At 39.5% G+C, this 22,069-nt stretch overlaps 1 protein-coding gene across 2 annotated transcripts in view; it reads left to right on the top strand.

Annotated features, from left to right (window-relative positions):
* CPA6 (carboxypeptidase A6) overlaps positions 1-15,200 on the top strand; it is an 87,518-nt gene extending 72,318 nt beyond the window's left edge. The window contains exons 9-11 of one of the 2 annotated variants that reach the window (XM_039550112.1): positions 3,100-3,302; positions 8,258-8,342; positions 15,014-15,200. In XM_039550112.1, the coding sequence (XP_039406046.1) occupies positions 3,100-3,302; positions 8,258-8,342; positions 15,014-15,018 (293 nt within the window). In that variant the 3' untranslated portion in view covers positions 15,019-15,200. Of the gene's footprint in view, positions 1-3,099; positions 3,303-8,257; positions 8,343-9,660; positions 11,063-15,013 lie in introns of those variants that run through there. The other variant, XM_039550111.1, reaches the window with a different exon arrangement.
* The last annotated feature ends 6,869 nt before the right edge of the window (positions 15,201-22,069 follow it).

The raw sequence follows: 22,069 nt of genomic DNA, 5'->3' as shown, positions 1-22,069 counted from the left end.
TTCTAATTAATCTTTCTTGGGTTCCTCCTCCCTCTTCCTGCTCCCTAGCCACTGTATTAAAGCACATTTTTTATTCAGTCCTAAAAATGCTTGCTTAGTTTTCATTCAAAACACTATTTTTTCTAGGCTTAGTGAAACTGTAACAATACCCATGTGTTGCATGTTGTAATCCCCTACTTGTTGCATTTCTCCCCTGCACTGAACATGAAAGACAGGTCCCCACCCCAAGTTCAAAAAATAAAAATTCCTTCAAGGCTGCTCGTCATCCCAACAAGCACATGCTCTGCTTCCTGCATTGGACCCCAAAGTCTGTCTGATGGTCTGCTTTGATGGAGAATAAAAAGCTCTTTCATCAACTGGGCTGACTGGTACTCAGATGACCCTAACCAGTCACTTGGTATTGTCATTAATATCTGACACTGGATGAGTCAGAGAAGAATCTGGATCATATCACACTTTGAGGCTTGTGTAATCATGGTGTGTTTAACATTTAAAACTGCATGTGCTTGTAAAAACCTTTTTATTCAGCTCAGTTGCACTTAGAGTTTTCAGACAGGCTTGAACTTAACTGTGGGGCTTCCACGCAGGTGTGCTGTGGCAGACTCCAGCCTCAGCAAAGCCACTAAATGCTATCAGCAGTGAGCTAGTCAGTGCTGATAACACAGCATCCCATCTGCTTTCCTCTTCCTTTGTAGTGTAGGACTTTGATGTAAGGTTTGTGACTCTCTAGGGACCAAGCAAAGGGCCATATCACTGCTAGATTTCATGTTGCAGTGCCCTGTACTCAAAACAGTGCGCAGAAATTGCACACAGACCCATGTGAATACTGGCAGCAAGAACTCTGGGTAGAACCGCTCCTTGTAATGCACATATATTGCAATAACTATGATGGTTTAATGATAATCAAATAATAGCAACTTTAAAGCAAAATAATGAGGTACTTAGAATTAATTAAAGTCATAGGGCAAATCTAGATAAAGTGCTTGCATCCAAATCCCCAAGCAAGCAACAGTGGGAGTTAAAATTCCCAGTACATCCCAATTTCCAATGCACCCCAGTGCTCACTGAGGACAGTATCCCATACTGGCAGAAGTGGCTGCAAGGAAATTTGAATATCATGCTCCAGCTCATTCATACTCTTAGTCCTCCCTCTGTATCAAAGTGCTGGTTTTATCACTCTCAGTACGCATTTCCTTTGTTCAGTGGGTCTCATGATGGATGTTGGAGGATACTTGTCCTCCCCGGGTATGCTATTAGGTACAGTAATATAGCAGCACAGTAACATTTTACACAATTCCATTTGCTTCTCTTCCCTGTAACTTAGAAATGTCACAGGAGTTGATACATGCTGTAGCAATTCTTTTTTCATTCTTGAGTTACTTTAAAAGAATTTCCAGTACAAAAATTGAGAATATCCTTACATTATCCAAGGCTACCATGGAAACCTCCTCTTTTTACTACCAGCCAGTTTCACTTAAGGTAAAGCATTAACTACAGCTGGGATAGCACATGACTCACTGTAATAGGTTGAACAGTCACCATAATAGGCTGGACAGCTTACAGGGTTTTTCCTTCACTGGAAGTCACTAAACTGAGTCATATTTTACCATTGGGCCGTTTTACCATTAGCTTGTAGGAATCCACTGTTTATTAACAGTGTTATCCATTGCCATGATTCAGTATACAACACTGTTACAGGAGATGAAGTATCTATAAGAAAAAAAAAGCAAAGGCTCTGGGGACTTGGTAAAATAGCTCTCCTTTAGCTATATTATCTGAAAAGAAATCGAGGCAGAGTGCTCTTGGGATTTGAATGACTTGGTGTCCATCTGTTCTGCGCAGAGAAGACCATCTGCCCTCTATATAACCCTTCCGTATTCACTGCAATCCAAGCACTAATACCTTTAGAAATCCCCACCTGTAATGGGCCATTGAATGGTAGCCTCGATTTTCATCTTACAAATGAAAATGCAGCATGAAATTCTTCCACTTCTTTTTATTTTTTTGGCATGATTGCATAACCCTGTTTTAGTTGATATCATTATGCCTTCTCACACACTGCTCTTTTCTTATTAATTGAAGGTGGCAGTACTTACTATACAAAGGAAAGCTAATAAAACACTGCTGTTTTAAGTCCCTGATGGCACCAGGGAAGTTTGCAAACAATTATTATTCTGCAGGTCAGTGTAAAATGTGTGGTATTTTGAAATTATAGTGGATAAAAGAGCAGCATAGATTTGCATAAATATTGTTCTTTTAGGCCCAGGCCCTAAGCTGTAAATGAGACGATAGCTTAGATCCAGAATTGCTAAAGTATAAAGGAGCCACTGCCACATCTCCTTTTCTAAGTTTCATCTTTCAGTACCTCATGGGATATTACAGTAAGGCTACTCTTGAGCAGCTTGCTGCTGCCTGAGCAGATTGACATAAAGATATCCTCAAAACTGAACCCCTGCCCCAAACTTGAAGGAAAGTTAGGCCCTATGCAAACCGAGGTGATTTCTATTTTAGCTGACTGAACAATCATCCCATGTGACTTTTTTTTTTCCATAAGGTTTTCAGGGGTGAAAATAGGCAGTAGTTAGGAGTTGTTATCATGGTTCTAAGATAATCCCTGTTGAGGTTGTCTACCTGCCATTGTAACCACCACTGTAGTAGATAGTACATTAAAAGCTCTAAAAGGCTAGATTTGTCCTGGGAGTGACTCATGAAAGAGGTATAGCTCTCTGATTTCAAATAGACCAACTGAGACCCATCAATAGTTTTAATACTGGAATGCTGTCATAAAATGTGCCACTGATATGAAAAGCCAGGGAAGAGAATACAATGAAGTCAAGTTCTCCTTTTTCAGTTGGAAAGAATGTATCCTCTGGGGAGAACTGTGTGTAGTTGGCAAACTGGGAGCTTGGTGTGTCTACTAGATGAGCGAGCAGATTGCTGCACTGAGGTCCCATAGGCTCATTCCCATCAGGCACAAGAAAGCAATTTGTTTATTGCTTTTCATGCTTTTGCACATGGGCCAAAAAAGGTTGAGCCAGAAGTTGACCCTTGGAACTTCTCTGTGATTGTTCAACACCAACTTTCTCTTTCAACCTCTAGATGAAGGAGCTTCGTTACACCCATGTGATGATACTTACTGTGGTCCTTTTCCCGAGTCAGAACCTGAGGTAAAGGCTGTTGCTCATTTTCTCCGCAAACACCGGAAACAAATAAAAGCCTATTTGTCCTTCCATGCATATGCACAGATGCTGCTGTACCCTTACTCTTACAAATATGCAACCATTCCAAACTTCAACTGTGTGGTAAGTACATTAAAACTTAGGAGAATGTGCTTGTCTGTATATTTTTTGGTACATTTTGTTTTGAGAGGAGACTAGTTTCTTCAATAATTTGCATGTTTAATATTGAGCAGTATTTATTCTGGATCTACTTGCAATCACATTTCTGGTTATATAACCTTCACACACCATGAGTCAGTGGCAATTTGATTAAAATGGTATAGTGCCTTTCATCCATCAGTCCCTTTAAATGACTTTATAGGATAAATTCCTAAATTTTAATTATAGTTATTATCATTTTATTTAATTAACTGTAATGGGAATTACATAGTTAGGTCCTTGGGCTTCTAGTTGAAATTCTGTCTCTTCATGCTCAGAACTTAAACACTAAGAGCACAAAGAAGATCATCTTCAATGTTATGAACAAAATAAAACTGAAATTATGTTTATCAATTCAAAAAGAAATCTCTTAGATTTCACCAAAATTCCATTGCACTACATATCATTCGGTCAGACACAGTGTTTTTAACCCTTTCAGAAAAGCAGGTACAAAAAACCAGGAGCTTCTGTATATTAGAAAAAATAATTAACAAGAACACATTTTTTGATGTAAGCCTATTGATTCACAGATGAGTACATTTCGTGTATTCCATGCTCATCCAAATGCATAGCTATTCCCTTTGCTTGCAGTCTGAGGTCTGTTTTAGCCAGCCCCCTGTTGATAAAACCCCCCCTTATGTCTTATTCTCCGAGGGACACATGGCTAAGATTTGCTCTCCGTTTGCTCCTGCTCTCAGACCCACATTGCACAAACCAGTTGCAAGCCTCTTTCTCTCACCCTCAGTCCTGAGTAAAATTACATTTTCCATTTATCTTCCATTTTGACCTTGAAAGCTGCAGTGACTTTTAACTTGCTGGTTTTCTCCGAAGGAGCTTAACTGCACCTTAGATTTATCCTGTGCAGAATAAATTATGTTGTCAGTCCCTGGAGCTTCGCTGAAGTTTCACTCAGCTGTTCTCTCAGGAGGCTGCGCAGCCAGCACTCCGCAAACTAAACTCTCTTTGTAAGTTTATTTCTGTTGAGACAACTAATTTTAGTACCTACTAAACATTCTTCTATCTGATGGCATTCCTGTGAAACAGAGCAAACTAAAAGTTAACTAAGCAGCCAGAGGAGCTAAAATATGAAACTTGTGGAGACTGACCACCCAGCCCTGTACTGACTGTGAATAAATTTATGAAAAATTTTTTATGCTACCTTCACTCTCTTTTGGGGAATGACAAGGAAAAAGGAGTTCCCCAAGCGAATTGATGACTATTCAGTTAGCAAAAAAACATGGACTGGGAATTTAAAATCATAGGTTCTCATTCCTTTGAGGATCAGCAGGTGCGAGCATATATTTTTAAGAACAGACAACAGAAAAGAAGGTAAAGATGTAGTGTTAGGAAGAATCAGCACTTCTCTGCAAGTATATGATTATTGGGTATCTGACTAAAATGTCCAGAGTAATGTAAGGCAATAGCAGATGCTATAGATGGGAAATTCATTGTAAGGAGAAGGAAGATTTAACTGAGAGTTTTCACACACACCAGTATATTTTACACGTTGTTCTTGCTTCTTAAGGAATAATTCCATTCTGAGATGGGGCGTAACTCTGCCTTTCCATCCATTGCTTTTAGAACAAAGGATCCCAGTTTTTGATGTTTAGCAGGTGTTCCTCAGGTTTGAAAGACCTTGGATCAGGCTTCTCATCAGAGGAGGTGGATCACAGACCTAAATGAACAAAAAAAGACACTATTTTAAACAACATCCATGGATAAATTGAAGCCAAATACCAATTCTAAATATCTTGTCAGTATTTGAACTTCATACTTCTTTTCATTGCAGTCGGTCAAAAAGAAGAGGGAGGTTGAAATAAGAAACTGAAGTAATTTCCTGTTATTTATAAAGCTCATTATAGGGATCATAGTGAAAATCAAGGGAATACTTGTTGGTTATTTATTTGTCTGTTTTAATACTTGCCTACAGCCAAAGGCTCCATCACCTGGTGGCTCATAAATGCATAGTTTTTAATATTTGAAGTTTCTAAAATGGTGACTTAGGCTGAGGTTTCAGATTCTCCAGCTCTCTTGGAAATTGCAGTTAGCTGGAAGGTCATAGATCTCTGTTTCCTGACACTGATGGAACAAGCATTGTTGGTCTACATGGGCTGTGTACAGTGGAAAACTGTAGGACCCCACATGCATAGCAGATAAATAGCTTTTGGTGCTAACAGTGGGCTACAAGTAATTCTGAGCAGAAGAAAGGCTGTTTCTGTCTGAGTTGGATCATCCTAGTAAGCTGTCAGTTACCATTTCAATTACAGCGTTCAATTATTCAGAGCTGCCTTTAAACTGGAGAGCAGTGTACTGATCACAGCGTGTATATTCTGTTCTCATTTAGGCACAACTGTCTTATTAACACTCTCCTGAAATCTGCTCTTTTAAGATGCTTAAAATGAAAGTGTTCTTTTAGATTGAAAAAAACACCAACAGAAACATACATCCATCTCAAGAGTTTTAAATTTCACCTGATTTTCATCCCTTTTCTTCCTGTACTGTCGTTTGCCTTAGTGTTTGCAGTGAACTTACATGGCATGACTGAGTTTGTGTACACCTTTGCAAAAATCTGATAATTTTATGTGGCATTTTCTCCTTGAGGGCGTTCAAAGACTGGTTGCCTGGATTTACTCAGGATCCAACCTGCTCAGTATCATACAGTTGAGAACTGTCCCTTTCTTTGGGCACATGGCTCTAACAGTGGAAGTCAGCTGCATTCCTCAAGGCTAAGAACTTCAAGTTCACAGTGCCCAGGGATGCGTGCCCACGTGCCATGGACTTGGGATGCTCCCGGTCTGACCTCCTTCTGTGCTTCCTCCGCACAGAACCCATTACTGTTGTGCTGATTTTACATGGGCATTGCTAAACTATTTCTTCAAAAGATTCCAACAGAATTTTCTGTTGTCTCATTGCTGTACAGTGCATAATTCACATAATGCACAGGGAGTCTTTTCATTTGTGGCTATATTCTCCTTGCCATGGTGCATTTATTGGGACTTTGTTCTCCACCCCTTTGAGCTCCCTCAGCTGAGCCCTGTCTCCTGCTCCCTTGGCATCAGGCCTGTTGTCAGGCCATCCTAGTTCCACACCAAGACCCTGGGATGGTAAGTACAGCTGCTTGCAAATTTTGGTTGAGCAACAGAGTCTTGGACTTGGGACAGTGCCCCTGGCTGCAGCTGGAGTTCCCCCTTCCTGGGCCCTGTGCAGCCACAGCCACCACGGTGACATCACTCTGCCACCCCACCACCCTCACAGGGTCCAACAACTCCAACCCCATCATGGGTCTTGCATGTCACAACTCAGAAGTCAAGGCATATGGAGGAAGAGTTCCAAGTGACAGCATTTCTCCCACAGGACAGGCCCTTCTCATCTTTGGTGTTAGGGTGAGTCAGAGGTTACCCCTTACTGACAGCTACATCCCAGACCAGCAGAAGTTCCAGCAACACTGGGTTCAGTGGTCCTTGCCTCCACACACTCTCTCATGGAGGCGGCAAGAGGCCAAGCTGAAAATGTCAGTCTCCAGCACCATCATCCTTCTGCTAAACAAAAAATAATTCTGGTTGTGCCTAACAAATTTTTGTAATGGAATAAAAATGTGCTCTTTCATTTGCTGAGAGGAGTGTAAAATAAGCTCTCCAAAGCCCTACCTGCAGGTAAGTTGTTTCCAGAATGACATTTTAAAGCAGTTTTCTCTGGCTTCTCTACTTGGACAGACAAAGCCTGCATGGGTCAGACTGAGGACTAAGTCAGAATCCCAACTCCTGACAAGGGCAAACAAGTGGAAGGTTAGGAAAAACATTTAAATGAAAAGGCAAGTATAGGGTAATCCTTCCTCAGTGTATTCATTTAGTGCCTGATGAATAACAAGGTAAGGACTGAGTTCATGAAGACTTGCATAAACCAAAAGCTACAGCTCTTCTGTTCAAGGAAGTAAAACAACTAAAACAACCATTGCAACTTTACCCAGTGGTTCAAAGTCCAGCAGTTTCTAGCTCCAAATATAATAATTTCCTGTTGTCTATAGGGACATGACTGTGTTTTCCTGGCCTTCATTGTATATTTGCCAATATACTTTTCTTTGGGGTAATAATATTCCTTTTCCTTTTGAATATGTGCATCCTTTCTGTGCGTTTCGATGCACTATCCATATGTGACTCTCAGAAATTTCCATGGGTCAGGCCTTCTGCACCCAGTTTCACAGGGTGAACCATGAGCCTCCTAAACAGCCTTTCAGCCCCAAGTTGTTGCAATGTAGGCACTCATTTTCCCCATACAGCACTGAAATCACATTTCCATAACAGTGGAAAGAGCTCTCCAAGACTACATCATCAGGCCCCAGATAAAGTTGGACCAGCAGTGAATATCTACCTGCTGGATCAGCGATTCAGGAGTGGAACTTGCTTCCTTCCTTCTTCCCACTCTGCTCACTGAACCACTGTGAGTGTCAACAAGACATCATTTCTCCTTCACAAGTCCAGCAGGGACAAGGTTTAGTGAACTGGGAAATACATCCTCAGAAAATGTGAGCATGGCTTTTAAACTGCATAAAGAAGATATGATTTCATCTCATGGTCATCTAAATTTGTCGTGTTGCTAAATTGACATATATGCCTATAATTACAAATAATTAATGTCTGATCGTTCACAGTACAGTGAGCTCTTTTATGTCATGAAAACACCAAAACAAGTTTTTCGGGGAATTGATGTTATTAAAAATAAATTATGCATTTATCCTTTACTATAATTTTAACTTAGCTGCCATGGACTCATGGAACACAGCATTGCACTGGAAGTCAATGATCCATTGATTCAGGTTCCAATCACAATACAGTACTTAATTCAAAGTCTAATTTATGTATTTGGTTTTTTCTCCTCCCCAGGAATCAGCAGCCTATAATGCTGTTAACGCTCTTCAGTCAGCCTATGGTGTAAGATACAGATATGGCCCTGCATCCAGCACTTTGTGTAAGTTTCCCTCTGCAGGTTTGTGACTTTGACCTTCCTACAGTAAGAAGGAGAATACCCTTATTATAACAAAGAATGCAAACACTATTTAAAGTGAACTTTGTTCTGGTTTTGGTTGTGAGGAAGGCAGAAGAAAGTTTTGCAACTGATTCAGTCGATTGAAGTAAGATTAACTCAACTGATGTAATAACAGAGATTAAAATGCAATGCATTTGAGAGTCAAAAGCCAGCAAATAACATACCATATAAAACTGTGGATTCTGTAAAAAGAAAAATTAAGATCTTAAAACTCATATCTTTATCAGATACTGCAAATGCACTACTAAGTTGTAACAGCATTTGTCAGGCAAGCTCTCTGTAGACAGGTAAGAGAAAAAGAAGTTCAACAGGTTTCAACAAGACACTTTTTTTTCTTTACTGAAACCTTGAGGCCTGAATGCTGTGGCTAATGATAACAGACATTGAAAAAGTGAAAAGCTAAAGACTATTTGCTAGTAACTTCCTGCATCTCATCTGTCATTGCTGCATTTCAGCTACAATTCCACTTATCTTGGGCCTCCATCTCCCAGCACAGTCATCATCTTGTGCTCATTACACTGCAGTCAGTCACTATGTCAAAGGAAAAGCAGTGTGAATTAATGCCAGAATTGCACAGATTACAGCAGGCCACATGAGAGATGTATCTATATAAAAAAATGTGTCTTGGGTAATCAACATATGGAGATAACGAAAGCATAAGCAGCACACTTCCTCAGGAAGGTTTGTTAATATTAGACACCACCTATGCAAACGCTCTCATGCTGTGAGGAAATGGTGAGAAAGTAAGACAAATGAAAAGAATTTTAAAATCACTTTCAAAAGAAGATGGTAGATTACTTTATCAACTTCCCCCCTTCTCACCACAAATGAATTGCCTAAAAAACCCAATTTAAACCTAGGAGCATGCAGAGTTCTCCAGTCCAGCTGGGAGATCTTTGTGGAAGGAAAGCTTTAGACTGCGCTCACATGGGGACAAGAACAATTTGAGGCTTTATTCTAGATATTCTCTTTTAATAAAATTTTGCTTTACACAAAACAATTACAATATCTTTTCCTATGAAACTGAAGTGTCTAATCCATATTGTGCTGAGCACATTTCATCAGGTGCTGGGTTCTCGTACTATTTCTGAAGGGTGTTCAGGATCAGGGCAAGCAACAGCTGGAGTTGCAAGTATACTCACTGAGCCCCAGAGACAAAATGCCACAGGAGCCCTCTGGTGATTTCAGCATGACTTGGATTTAACCTTTTTTAATGCTTTCTCTGAATTGCCTGTTTCAGATGTGAGTTCTGGCAGCTCTATGGACTGGGCCTACAAAAATGGCATCCCATACGCATTTGCATTCGAGCTGCGTGACACTGGCCATTTTGGTTTTTTACTTCCCGAGACACTGATCAAACCAACCTGCACAGAGACCATGCTTGCAGTTAAAAATATAACTCTTCACTTGCTGAAGAAATGTCATTGAAATGGATTTCTAGGAGCTGGAAGTGAACATTTTACTCCTAGTGCTGATGCCTTTCAGCGTGTTCAGTTGCCATTCTAAGTTTGGCCACTTCAGAATTCTAGAAGCTAATGGGAAATACAGTATTGTTTCTGCCAAATTTACTTAGTGGAAAATGGAAAAAAATCATTTAATATCTGCTCTTCTAAAGTCCATAAAGTTGATATACTAACTTAGTTACCAGTTTGGTGCAAAATAGTTTCTTCTTTTTGCAATAAAACTTTAATTCTGCAACTTCAGTGAGGCCGGTCCTAAAATAAAGCGCCACTTCCAGGCAGTTCCTGGCCTTACTCCTTTCCTTAAGATGAAGACTTCCTGTGGGGTCTCTCGAACCAAGGGATAAAGTTTACATTCATGTAAATATACCCTGTGACCCAACACAGGCCTGTATCTACTGCAATAAATGCCTTATAGAGGTAGCTGGCTGCACTGCAAGTGGCAGTGTGGCTTCCTTCTGCGTGTATACGTACATACATACATATATGCACTTTTGTGATTTTTTTTTTTTATATTATGCAATAATTTGAACCAAGGTTTCTTTGAACTGTTCTGAGAAATCTACTTTCAAATGTATATAATTGGAGTGGACTCAAAATCAACATATTGTCTTTGAAAACGTAACTTTCCTAGTGATGTGTAAGGATTATAATGAAATACTATTGAGATAGACAATACTCTGCTTTATGGAGAGACAAAGCAACTTGCCATGACCTGGAACTTGAAGCTGGCAGTCGACTGATGCATCTGGGCTCTGCTGCCCGTTTCCACCAACCAAGGATTTAGCCTTAAACTGTAATTAACTGATGTTTTATTTATCAGTATTCTTGCAGTGAGTTCTGTAGCTCTTTGGCTATGTGGCTCTTCTTCTTGGAAGTTGTATTTTTATGCATGTTTTAAAGGAATTAATAAATTTTTAATAGATTCTTAAGTGAGCCAGAGGTGAAGGTAGAAGCCTTACAGCTGAAATAAAGTGAATAAGCACTGTTTGAAAGAATAATGAAAGCACAAAGAAGGTACCAACATGTTGAGAGATTTTTCGTACTTTTAAAATACTATTTTTTAAATCTTATTATATCTGCAGAAGCATATATTTTACTTTACAAATTTTGAATTTAATCTTACGCCACTACATGTTAACTAAAACATATTTGTTAATAAAATTGTCAAAGACTTTTGAAGTATTCTTCATATTTCACTTCAGAGTTAAATCTTTAGTTCAAGGATGTAACAGTTTTACCTATCTGTAAAACATTCCTGACAATAAGGATGGGGAATTTAAAAAAAAACTAAAAAAAAATCCTCTCTAAATAAGCACTTGAATTTAGCAAACAAGCAATCTTTATAAGTCTTATAAGAGTAGCACTGTATTTAATAAAGAATATCATTGTTTTCAGGACTCCAAAAGGCGATCAGTGAGCAAAGATGACAGAATTGCATTCTATTTGTCTAACATTTTGTTAATAAATGTGTTTATTTTACACAAGTTTTCTGAAGGCCTGTTCAGACTTGTTTAATTCAGTCTTGTTTGAGTACTGTAAGTTTCTATTCTGGTTTATTAAAAGTCTAGGGGACAGAAGCCCTCAAAATAGTAATTTCCAATTGCTTATGAGCATAACCATTAAATATTTTGAAGACAGCAATAACTGTCTTTTTCTATGCACAGATTCCTGAAGAATATCCTTGGTAGTGGTACAAATGCTTAGCACCAATTGTTATGAGTTATTCTGAATTTAGGTGACAAGATTGAACTACTATAAGGATGTAAGAGACTGAAAAAGAGGATGAATGAGGGATGTCTAATTAGCATGAGGCAAATTCACCTCTGAATTGCTACAGTACAAGCATGGAGCAGGAGAAACCAGATTCTTATGTGATGGTTTGATTCCTGCTTGCAGTCCAAAAGTTCATCATATGAAATATTTCAGCTTTATGTTCATACCATTACAACTCCACTGGTAATGACAAGTAATTCAACTCTTGAAAGAAACAAATGTCCTCTTTTAATTACCAAAAGGACCTAACATTGTAGACCTAGTTGACCTTCTTGGACAGAAAAACTGCAAGTATTCTTAGATTTATCTAAGAAACTTTGACAGTAAAAGTACTTGATATCAAACCCTTTCCATGCGTAAAGCTACACACTAGTTAATGGATGGACTTCACTTGATTACTATGTATGACGCACAACTGAGAACTCTGAGCTGAGTTTTGAAGACCTGTGCAGGGTAACATAATGCCCCATAGCTGAATACAAGTGTAAACAGTCTCTGAACCCTCTAGTTTCAGGGTCATTAAAGCTGGTGGAAACACAGTTGCTGGGAAAGAACAAGCCCTGTTTCCTGAACTAAAATTTAGTAAAATAATTTTTCAGCAGAAGAATGATTCTAAATGGAGTAGTTTACCCTAAGGAGAGGACTAATGGCAACCAGCTATTTGGATATGAAATCATATCATTTTTGTGACTTATAAATGTTTATTCTCAAGAACAGCTCTTTTTTATCCCTATAATTGCTTACTTCTCTTTCCTTTGTAATTTTCAGCAATTTTTATTGACTATAGGACAACAGATTGAAAGCTGATTTCGAGAAAAGTGAATTTATTTTATGATCATAGGTACAGTTTGTCATTCAACACAATAAAAAGTACATGAACAGCAAAACACTGTTTAGTAACCCAGCAGTCAAAATCATATATATAGTGATTATGTGAAATCCAGAAGTTACATTTCCATTGATTATTGATAGAATAATTATAAGCAATTCTGTAACTTGGAAAACAACATCTGTTATTTTTTAATAGCTTTTAATTTTTATAAACAAACCTCTGAGATTAATTAATAGGAAGGAAACAGGTCCGTGCCTCTTCAAGTCACCATTCCAAAAAACAAGTATTACAAATTACATTAAATCATCATTCCTAAATTGATTTAAAAATCCCCTTTAGAGATCAAAAAAGCTATTGAGCTTTGTTGCAAACCTTGAAGAAAGAGCACTGCTGATGGGTGAAGCTTCTTGTGTATTTTCCAGAAGTTGCTTCAAAAAGGTCAGTGTATTTGGTTGCTCATAATATATAAAGCCTATGGAAAACTGCAGTTCCTTTTTGAGAACTGCAATACCTTTTCCGAAATGTGAATCGGAAGAGTCCAAATGACCTTGAATGCCAACATGCATTTATATCCAGAGCCAGTCTATAGGAAACAGCATTGTGCAGATTGAGCTGCCTACTCAAGGACCGCATAAAATAGCCATTGATGGACAAGATTGTGTCTAATTCTTAAGGCTGGGAAGAAAGCTTTGTATTTCTTATGAAAAATAAGTCAATATTCAACTGCTCCAGTTTATTTCTGTTAAACAATCCCTTCACTTTTTATATTTACATTCATTTTAATGGTACCAATCAAAGAATAAGATACTCAGTAGCATGGGTAGGGTAATAAGTACTTTTGTTAGCACTTTAACCTTTCCTTTGGTTGTCCAAAATTACTTTATCATTTCCATAGTTCACTGTTTTGTAGCAGTCACATTCAGTCTCACACATGCATTCGTGTTTTTGAATCTTTAAGCAGTTCTTAAGTGATGGTAAAACACCAGAACAATATCTCAGATGCATAGAGATACAACTATCAGTCTGCGGTAGAAAACAGAATAAGAGAACAGAAATTTAAATAAATTACAGAAAGACATCTTAAAAACAAACCCTGCGGCATTAGGTATACTTCTTAAAAAACATTTTTAAATGCTCACAACACAAAATAATTTGTAAATTTGTTGGAAATTTAAAATTATTCTGTCCACAGAAAAGGTAGATTATTTGCCATGTGCTTAATGTTTGCCTGACTCTCATAACTATTTAGCATAAAAAATTGAGGTCCAAACAGCTGTAATTCCCTTCTCCTTCATTGTGTAGGAGGGAAGCTGGGTGTGGAGAGAGCTGCCTTCTTAGTGACTGCATCGATAGATTTTCCAGCCCTGTCAGCAGCACCAAGCTGGGAGTACTGATGCTGTTGATGGGTCTGTCTTGGGGGAAGTGTAACAACTGCAGAGAGGTTTTCACTCTTCCTGGCTGAATGCGCCTGTTGCCACAAGCATGATGCGCCGGTTGAGCAGCTTGTCAGAAATTTACAGCCTTAGGCTGCTCCTGGTGTCAAAAGGGCCTGCCCTAACAACAAGGTCTTCTGTTAACATCCGCAAGTTTGGGAACTAGCAGTGAGCTAACACACAGTTCTCCTTAGAAAAAGATGTTTGGGGCAAGGGCATTGAGAATTGGGAAATCTTTAGCCACTGAATGCTTGTCCTTGCCTGACAGGCAGGAGCAGTCAAGCAGAAAGTCTCAGGTCTCTCCACTTTTAAGGTGGAGGTCCTTTCAAGCCATCTTGTAAGAGAACACATCAAGCACAGCAGGGCTTGCCCTTGGATTCAGACATCAGGGAATGCACTCATAAATAATAGATTCAAATGTTAATTTAAAAAAATCTGCCACTGTCCCCAGCCATGCAGAGAGCATACTTTGCCTGTGACAAGGAAAATTTATCCATTGCCCTAAAAACATGGGGTAATCTATTCCATCAGTCTGGCCTGCTCTGAAAGTCCAGCCACTTCAACACTGCTTGGCCTTTTTGAAAAAGACATGTGGCAGAATAACCATAACAATGAAATATTTTAAACTACCCCCAGGCCCGTAGGAGCATATACTTTATATAAAAGAATGGATAACAGCTTCTGAAATAAATATTGTGGTATTACTGGGAGCAGGTGTTTTAGTCTGCTTTGCTGACTGTGATGTGCCAGGCTATTCCTCTGCATACCAGGATGGATCAATGCTGGGAGGAGTGTGTGTTTTATTAACCAATTAATGAAACTTTTTTCCCACTTCTGAGCAGAATATCAAATTAGGCCTGAAACTACATACACACAAAAGAGTCTGATAAAGTTGGATTTTAAAAACAGGATTTTCAATTTTCTTGAAAATAATGCAGCTGTTAAAATCACAGCCATAGTTTTCAGGTGGTTTATTGTTTTCAGCATGTCATAACTGAAAAAAAACCCAGTTATAGCAGCCTTGAAAGCTGAGCAGAGATGCTGATCTACTCACTGTTTAATTTCCCTTGTTTCATTTTGCTTTGTTTCTAGATTGAGAAAATCTGTTGATTGGGCTGAATTGATGGAGTGCAGTCAAAAAGCTGAGTGTAAAGGGTTTTTCTGTGTCTAATGAGCTAGAAATAGCTACTTAAAAAAAAAGTAGCTTCATCTATTTTAAGTTCTTTATACAGACTAATTGCTTTATGCTGTTTGAAATAAATTATCACATTCACAGAGACGGTTTGGACAGATCTATTGTTATTTTGTTGTGACCCAGCCAGTTTTCTAAGGTTTAAAATAGTGAAATGTCTACTACTGTTGTAGAAGAACCAGAGCTGCTCTTTGGCCTTGACAGCACAGAATCTGTACTTGAGCCTTCTCTAACAGAACAAATTTGCTCCATCATGCTGCATGCACCTCCATTTTTCTCCTTCCATTTCAAAAAAGAAGTGAATACTGTCTGTTGATGATGACTTCGGGCTATAAAAGAGCCTAACTTTTGGTACTAAATTTAAAACATGAACCTGTTAACATGTGTGAACTTCCCCACATACCTACGCAGAGCCAGTCACACACAAACACTCTGTCTGGCTGCACAATGTGTACTGTGTAATGGTTTATGTAATGGTGTAGCTGCAATTCTTGGCAACTGCAGGGCTGCTGATGGCAGGCAGCATGTGTTCAGCATCTCTCCGCTGCCTGCTGGAAGCACACACAACTTCAGCTCGTCCGGCCAGCTCCCTAAAAGCCCTTTGACACTATTTCCCTGGTGCAACACAGGAAGTTCTCGCTTCTGCTGCAGTGTGTCTCCGTGGGTTACCTGCCACTACTGTTGACACACCACCTATGAGCTTCCCTCTCAGGCCAAGCCCTTTGTGTGCTGCACCCTACAGAGCTCAGAGGTCGAGTTTCCCTATTGTGAATATTAGGGCAGAGGCTGTGAGAGGGTGTTATGACCCCTACTCCAAATGTGGATTGCATCCCAGAAAGCTTTCTTACCTTGTGCATAATGAAGAAAGTCCTATATCATTGCCCAGAGTCAACAAAGGGGTGTCTGAGATTGTGCCTGGAATGTCTGAAGTGTTAAGGAGAACACTGGAGAGCCTACAAGCCCATACCAACTTCCACCAGGAGTTTTGGAACTGCTTCAGCCCATATTAAGCATTTGCAGGAATACATTTTTAAAATAGTAATTTTAGACAAAAAAAAACCCTTATCTTACACAAGTTAAAGATTTTCTTTTGAAGTTTTTGTATTTATTTTAATGAGGTTTCTTTTCTGAGAAATGAAGTCCCTTCTGAGAAGCTAAAGTAGAAATAATGTGAAGTTGCTCTCATGCTGAAGGCTGTTTAGGAAGCCAGTGGATGCAGTCCACTACCTGTCAAAAACACACTTCCCAACACTGCAGATAGTAAGTGCAACCTTCAGCTGCAAACATGTCTGAAGACCGGGATATTCTGCAGGTAGCAGTTTTGAGGCAGAATGACTAATGAATGTTGAGAAGCTCTTCTACAACTCTCTCCTCTGGAGCTGAGAGTAGGAACATTATGCTTTCACAGCTCTCAGGACTGCACTTTTCCAAAAAACATTAGTCTGTGTCAGAGTTTTAACAGAGAAAGGAAGGTCCCCATTCATTTCACACTCCTCTGCGCAGCACCAGCGAAGGGCTCCTTTGCTGGTGTGCCTGGCTGCAGATCCATTGGCACCCAGCCCATCAGAAACAGTGTTGTTTGAAGTTGATGGAATCACTGTCTTGTTTTCCTTTTGCCTTTATGAAAATCACAAACAACCCAACAGTGCTAAAGCCTGAATATGCACAAGAATAACTCTCTCCTGTTTAGGTGTCTGTTGAAGGTCACACAAAACCTCATTTCTTAAAAATTCCTTTTTGGATTCAGAAATTTCCATTCTGTTGAAAACTAACAGTTTGTATGTACATGGGGGAAAAGAATAATCCCAGAAGACAAATGATTAATGGAAACTTTTATCCAAAACCATACCAAGTACAGTATGTATCATCTTCATGGCTTAATTCTGAATGCACAGAGAAAAGGTGGGACATTTGGAGTATGTTTTCTATTTTCACTTGGTATCAGGACTAAAAATAAGGGCAAAGGACAGAAGTCTATAACACGGAAGAAGTCCAAATTAAGTAGCAAGACTATGCCCTAAGAGCAGCAGAGATTACTGTAACTAGTATAAAAAGGCATTTTTATTTTTAACCAGGAATAAAAACACCAAAGCACCAAACAATACATTAGAAAGATGAAAGAAAATAATGTTGAATAATGCTGATGTTTGAAAAACCCAGAGCTGCTGGGTCAGATGACACACTGGGAGAGTGAACAGCTATCAGTGACACAGGTAGAAGAACAAAATTTAGAAAAAATTTGGCAAACAGGCAAAGGCTAATCATTTTAGATTGAATGACACTACGTGAGGAGTATAAAAATAACTTCATCCTGAATAAGTAAAGTAAATAGATACTGCTGGGATTACTTCTAAAAGTAACAAGCAGAGAAGACAAGATGGACACTAAAACAAAGATAATCATTTCTCTGATCATCTGATGGTGTCAAAGCCTATAATCAAGCTTCTTTTACCAAAAAAAAATTACCTGCCTTCAGTGTATACCCATGGGGACAATGTTAATTAATATTCAGCAACCTTGCGACACAATTAATTTTTGGTGTACGTGGATATTAGAAAGAGGCAAAAGGTATCTATCAAATATTGCTTACTACCTTACCTGGCAATACCAGTGTTTCCTACCTCATGAAAGTTTGCACTTTACCTCTTCAGCTGTACATGTGGATAAAGCCCAACACAGGCAAGCCAGATTCCTAGCTGCTGTGTGAAGAAGCAGAGCAGTGGATTCCATACAGAAGTAACAGAAGTTGTCTGCATTATATTCGGGGGGTATTTCCACAAGGGAACACGCACAAGTGTAAAAAGAACCACATAGCTACTATAAGATACTGGAAACTAAAAGAGGGTTAAGATCAGCTTCCTCTGTAGAAAACCTCGCTTGTCAAAAAATTCATCAAAATATTGATCCCACTGCATAGTAGATGCGCATTTCTTCTGCCACTTTTTATTAAACACCCATAATGCCACACAATGATGATTTTTCTCAATTCTCCTGCATGTCAATGCACTTTCATAAGTACACAGCTTTTCAAGAACAGATTGATACCATAGCTGAATAGGATAAAGTTGCAGCACAACCAATATACAGTATTAAATTAAAGACCTAATAAATTCCAAGCAAAAAGCAGCACTGCAACCCAGGACATGAGATTTATACAGGAATGTTTCCAAGGAAGCCTTTCTTAGGCTTCCCTAAATCTTGACAATGTGTATCTATTTAAATCACACTTCATGCTCAGATTCACCGGAGTAAAGAAGCCAAGGCTGCAAGGAAAGCAAAAACTATTGGATATGTATCAGTTTACTTGCCATTAGTTTAACACAGCCAGAGTCAATCTATTTGCCTAGTTGTCTTGGTTTGAAAGACAGGTGTCTGCTAAGGAAGGCAGAAGCCTCCCTTAGAACGGCAGATGCGACCCCCCTTCCCTCCGAGTTATTATAATTTTGAAATCAAGGGGCTTTTAGGCAAAGATGTGGGAAATAGGAATAACAGTTCTTTACTATTATATATCTATATGTGTATAACCAGTCAAACAAAACAACAGTAACTATGGCAGTAACAGCAAACAATCACAAACCCAGTGCCAGCCTTCTCGGCTGTCGGGCCCTTTCCCCTCGGGTGCAGTTCCGCTCGCAGCCGGCAGGGGCGCTGGCGGCTCCCGGTGAGCAGGGCAGGTGCGATGGTTCCCCCGCGGCTGCAGGGGGCGCTCCGGAGCGAGCTCGGGAGCACGCGGCACCGGTGCCCTGGGATCCCGGGAAGGGATGGAACAAAGGCTTCACAAACCCCTGGGCAGCCGATCCCGGTGTCCGGCCGGACTCTCGGGAACAGCAGGCTGGAACGGCAGGCTGGAAAGGCCGGCTGGTGTGGCAGGGACGAACACAAATCCCGGGTGGCAGATGAGATGTATCCAAACGGGGAACCCCCCGGAGGTCTGGGCAGGCAGGGCGAGCAGGGCTACAACGCAGCGAAGGCTCGAAGCAGCGGCGGGGGCAGGGCAGCCACAGCCCGGCCTCCAGCAGGGCAGGGAAGGCGGGCTTGGGATCCCGGGGCTTCTCCAGCAGAAAGGAAAAGCAGCCAAAGAAAGCAGACTCCCTCTCTGTCCGAACGCTGGAGACCGAACTGCCCACCCACCCAGGTGAAACAAAAAGAGCAGCCAGCTCTTTTGTTTTCCTGAAGTACCTGGCCATTTGTCCCCCTGGCAACATGTATGGGCAAAATTCCTTTAACCAAAAAAAAAAAACCCAGGAGAGCTCCTAAAACCCCAACACTAGTATACACCTATCTTTAAAAGGAACAATAAATAAATAATCTTTAAACTCTGCAAATTTGTTATACAAAAGAGTATTACATATCAAGGCTCACACATTTATATCGTGACTCTCTCTGTACTTCATATTAGGTGTTCCCTGAAAATTACATACATCACCATGAGAAAGGTCCAAACCTTTAACAGCCCAGTCAGTATATTTCAGCACATTGACAAAAGCTGGCAATAATCCTACAGCCAAAAGCTTTACTTCAGATTTCTGAGACATCACAGTAAATCCACCCATTCTTAGGTGTTAGATAAAAAAAACAGGCACCCTTGTACCTCCTGCTGGGGCACGGTGATGCAGGATACTGAGGAACAAAGAGGTGTTAGAGGTGTTACCTCTAAGAGTAACACCAACCTTACCAATTTGGTAACACCAAAGAGGTGCTACCAGTGCTGCCATTCACCTTCCGTTTTTCTGTATTCATCCTCTGCGGTGGCAGGCCTCAACTTTCACCTGTCTGGGAGAAAAATTTCATGTTCTTTCTGCTCTGAAGGTGGGATTTAACTCATCTGACTTCTGTGTCAAAGCTATTTATCTAAACTAAGTCGACTTGGTTCCCTCTGTAGTTGGTAGAGAAAAATAAAGGATGTAGAGGATGACAGGTCACATCTACCTTAGACTTGGTGCCATTGGTACTGTGCAAGTTACTCATTAGATGTCAGACTTTTTGCATAGTAAGAGCCAGCCTATGATTCTCAAAAATAAATGTTACTTATTTTAGCTATAAATATTTGTCTAATAGAAAATAATGTCCACGTAATCAGCAAACTGTCTATATGTATTTCTGTCACATAACTTTAACTCAAGCAGACCTAGTTTAATAAGCCACCACAAGTGAAGCCTGGCATCTTTCAGGTACTGTGGACCATGAATGCTTCCCCTTTTCTGTCTCCCATGTCTCTTTTAATCCCACCTGCTATTTTTGTGACTCTACATTTACATTTCCTTTCTTGTCCTTTTATTTTGCTGGAGAGAAAGCCAAAAATGTAAGAGCCCCTATAAATAACAATTAGCTGTCTAACACTAATCTAACAAGTTAGCTGCTTGGTGAATTCTTCTTTTTTCCCTGGACAGATTTTTTAGAAGTTAAACAAATGCTACGATACAGAATACAGAAAATGCCAAAGACACATAGTACATGAATAATCAAGCAATGCAGAGTATTCAGATTCTATCATAGGGCAGTTCCAAATCTGGCACTGAAAATAGCAAATTCCAGGGTTGTTAAGACCTTGTGGATTTTACCCCAGCAGCTGCCTGGCTGTCAGCTGCCTGCTGAATCCATAGTAGATGCCTCTATAAACAGTCAGTCTCCTCTGTTAATTATCTCTTTTTCTTGCTTCTGATATATAAAAGCTACTGAGTTTAAAGTGAAAATGTTATTTTTATAAGAATGTATAAGAACTCAGTGTTTGATGCAAATTATCAGTAATGGAGACTAGTAAACAAATATTCAAAGTAAGCTATAACCTCCTTAGCTTCCCACTGCAAAACCAATCTTTTTCTTGTAAAAGTCAATACCTTCATTAGAAAGAAAACTCACTCTGAGTTTTTTATGAGCAAGAAAAATAAAATGCAGTCACAGGTTCATGGTACAACATTTATCAGAATTGTATGTGTGAAATAAATGCTTTCTAGTAAATGATGCAGTAAAAACAACCTCAGAATTTTTGTGCAGAACTGGTGACTACAGATTTTTGTGTTCTGTGATTTGCTTTTTAATTAATGTTTTTGCAATTATTGCAATAAAATTTAGGTTTGCAAATGCACCAGACTGTTTTAATACTATATTTCACAGAGTGACCACATTTACCAAATGTGCACGATATGCAAAGCTTGCCTATAAAACATTGCTGTTATCGCTTGGATTTTTAAACCAGAGCACAGTCAGCTTCCATAGAGAGCTCACACCTATTTCAAAGGACACAACCTCATTCTTATACAGTACACTGTGAATTTAAAGCCAATTTGCATTTTAATCTTCTTCCTTTGATACAGCACTACAGTAGAAAGTGAAAATGTGAACTTAAACCTCCACAAACTCAGGGAAAATTCTGATGGGGTCTCATATTATGTGACATGAATGCCTCTAATTCCTATTATTAAGTGATGCATGATTGTGTACCCTTCTTTACATATTTCTCCATGAACTATTAGGCCTTAGGATTAAGGAAGCTATCTTGAAGGTGCCACACATACTGCTGTGCCTGTGCCTGTGCTAAATGTTCTGGTTTCTAAGCATCCACACCTGTACTGACCTCATGCATGTGAGAGAGCTCACTGCCAGCATGCTTCATTTTGAAAAACTGCACCACATTGCATCCTTCTTAGATCTGTGTTCATGCCATTTGTGCACATTAATATTCTTGTTATTATATCCTTGTGCACAATAATATATTACTTCTGTTCTAGAATGGTGAGCAAAGGAGAAGCAATATGCTGACAAGAGTTTAAACCAGGAAAAGTTAAGGAAGAAGAAACTAAGGAATAGAAGTGGTTTGTCAGGTGAGCATTCTAAGGATGACACCTGCAGCAATCCAGAGGCATGACCCCCATCCCATGTCGACCAAGTAGACCAATTCATCTTCCACTGCTATAACCTGCTATTAAATAAACATAGCTAAGCCTTTATTGCAAAAT

Source organism: Corvus cornix, chromosome 2 (assembly GCF_000738735.6).
Source record: "Corvus cornix cornix isolate S_Up_H32 chromosome 2, ASM73873v5, whole genome shotgun sequence".
In the NCBI taxonomy this organism is placed as follows: Eukaryota; Metazoa; Chordata; class Aves; order Passeriformes; family Corvidae; genus Corvus; species Corvus cornix.
The sequence above is the reverse complement of the archived record's forward strand: the minus strand, read 5'-3'. Positions and strand labels throughout refer to the sequence as shown.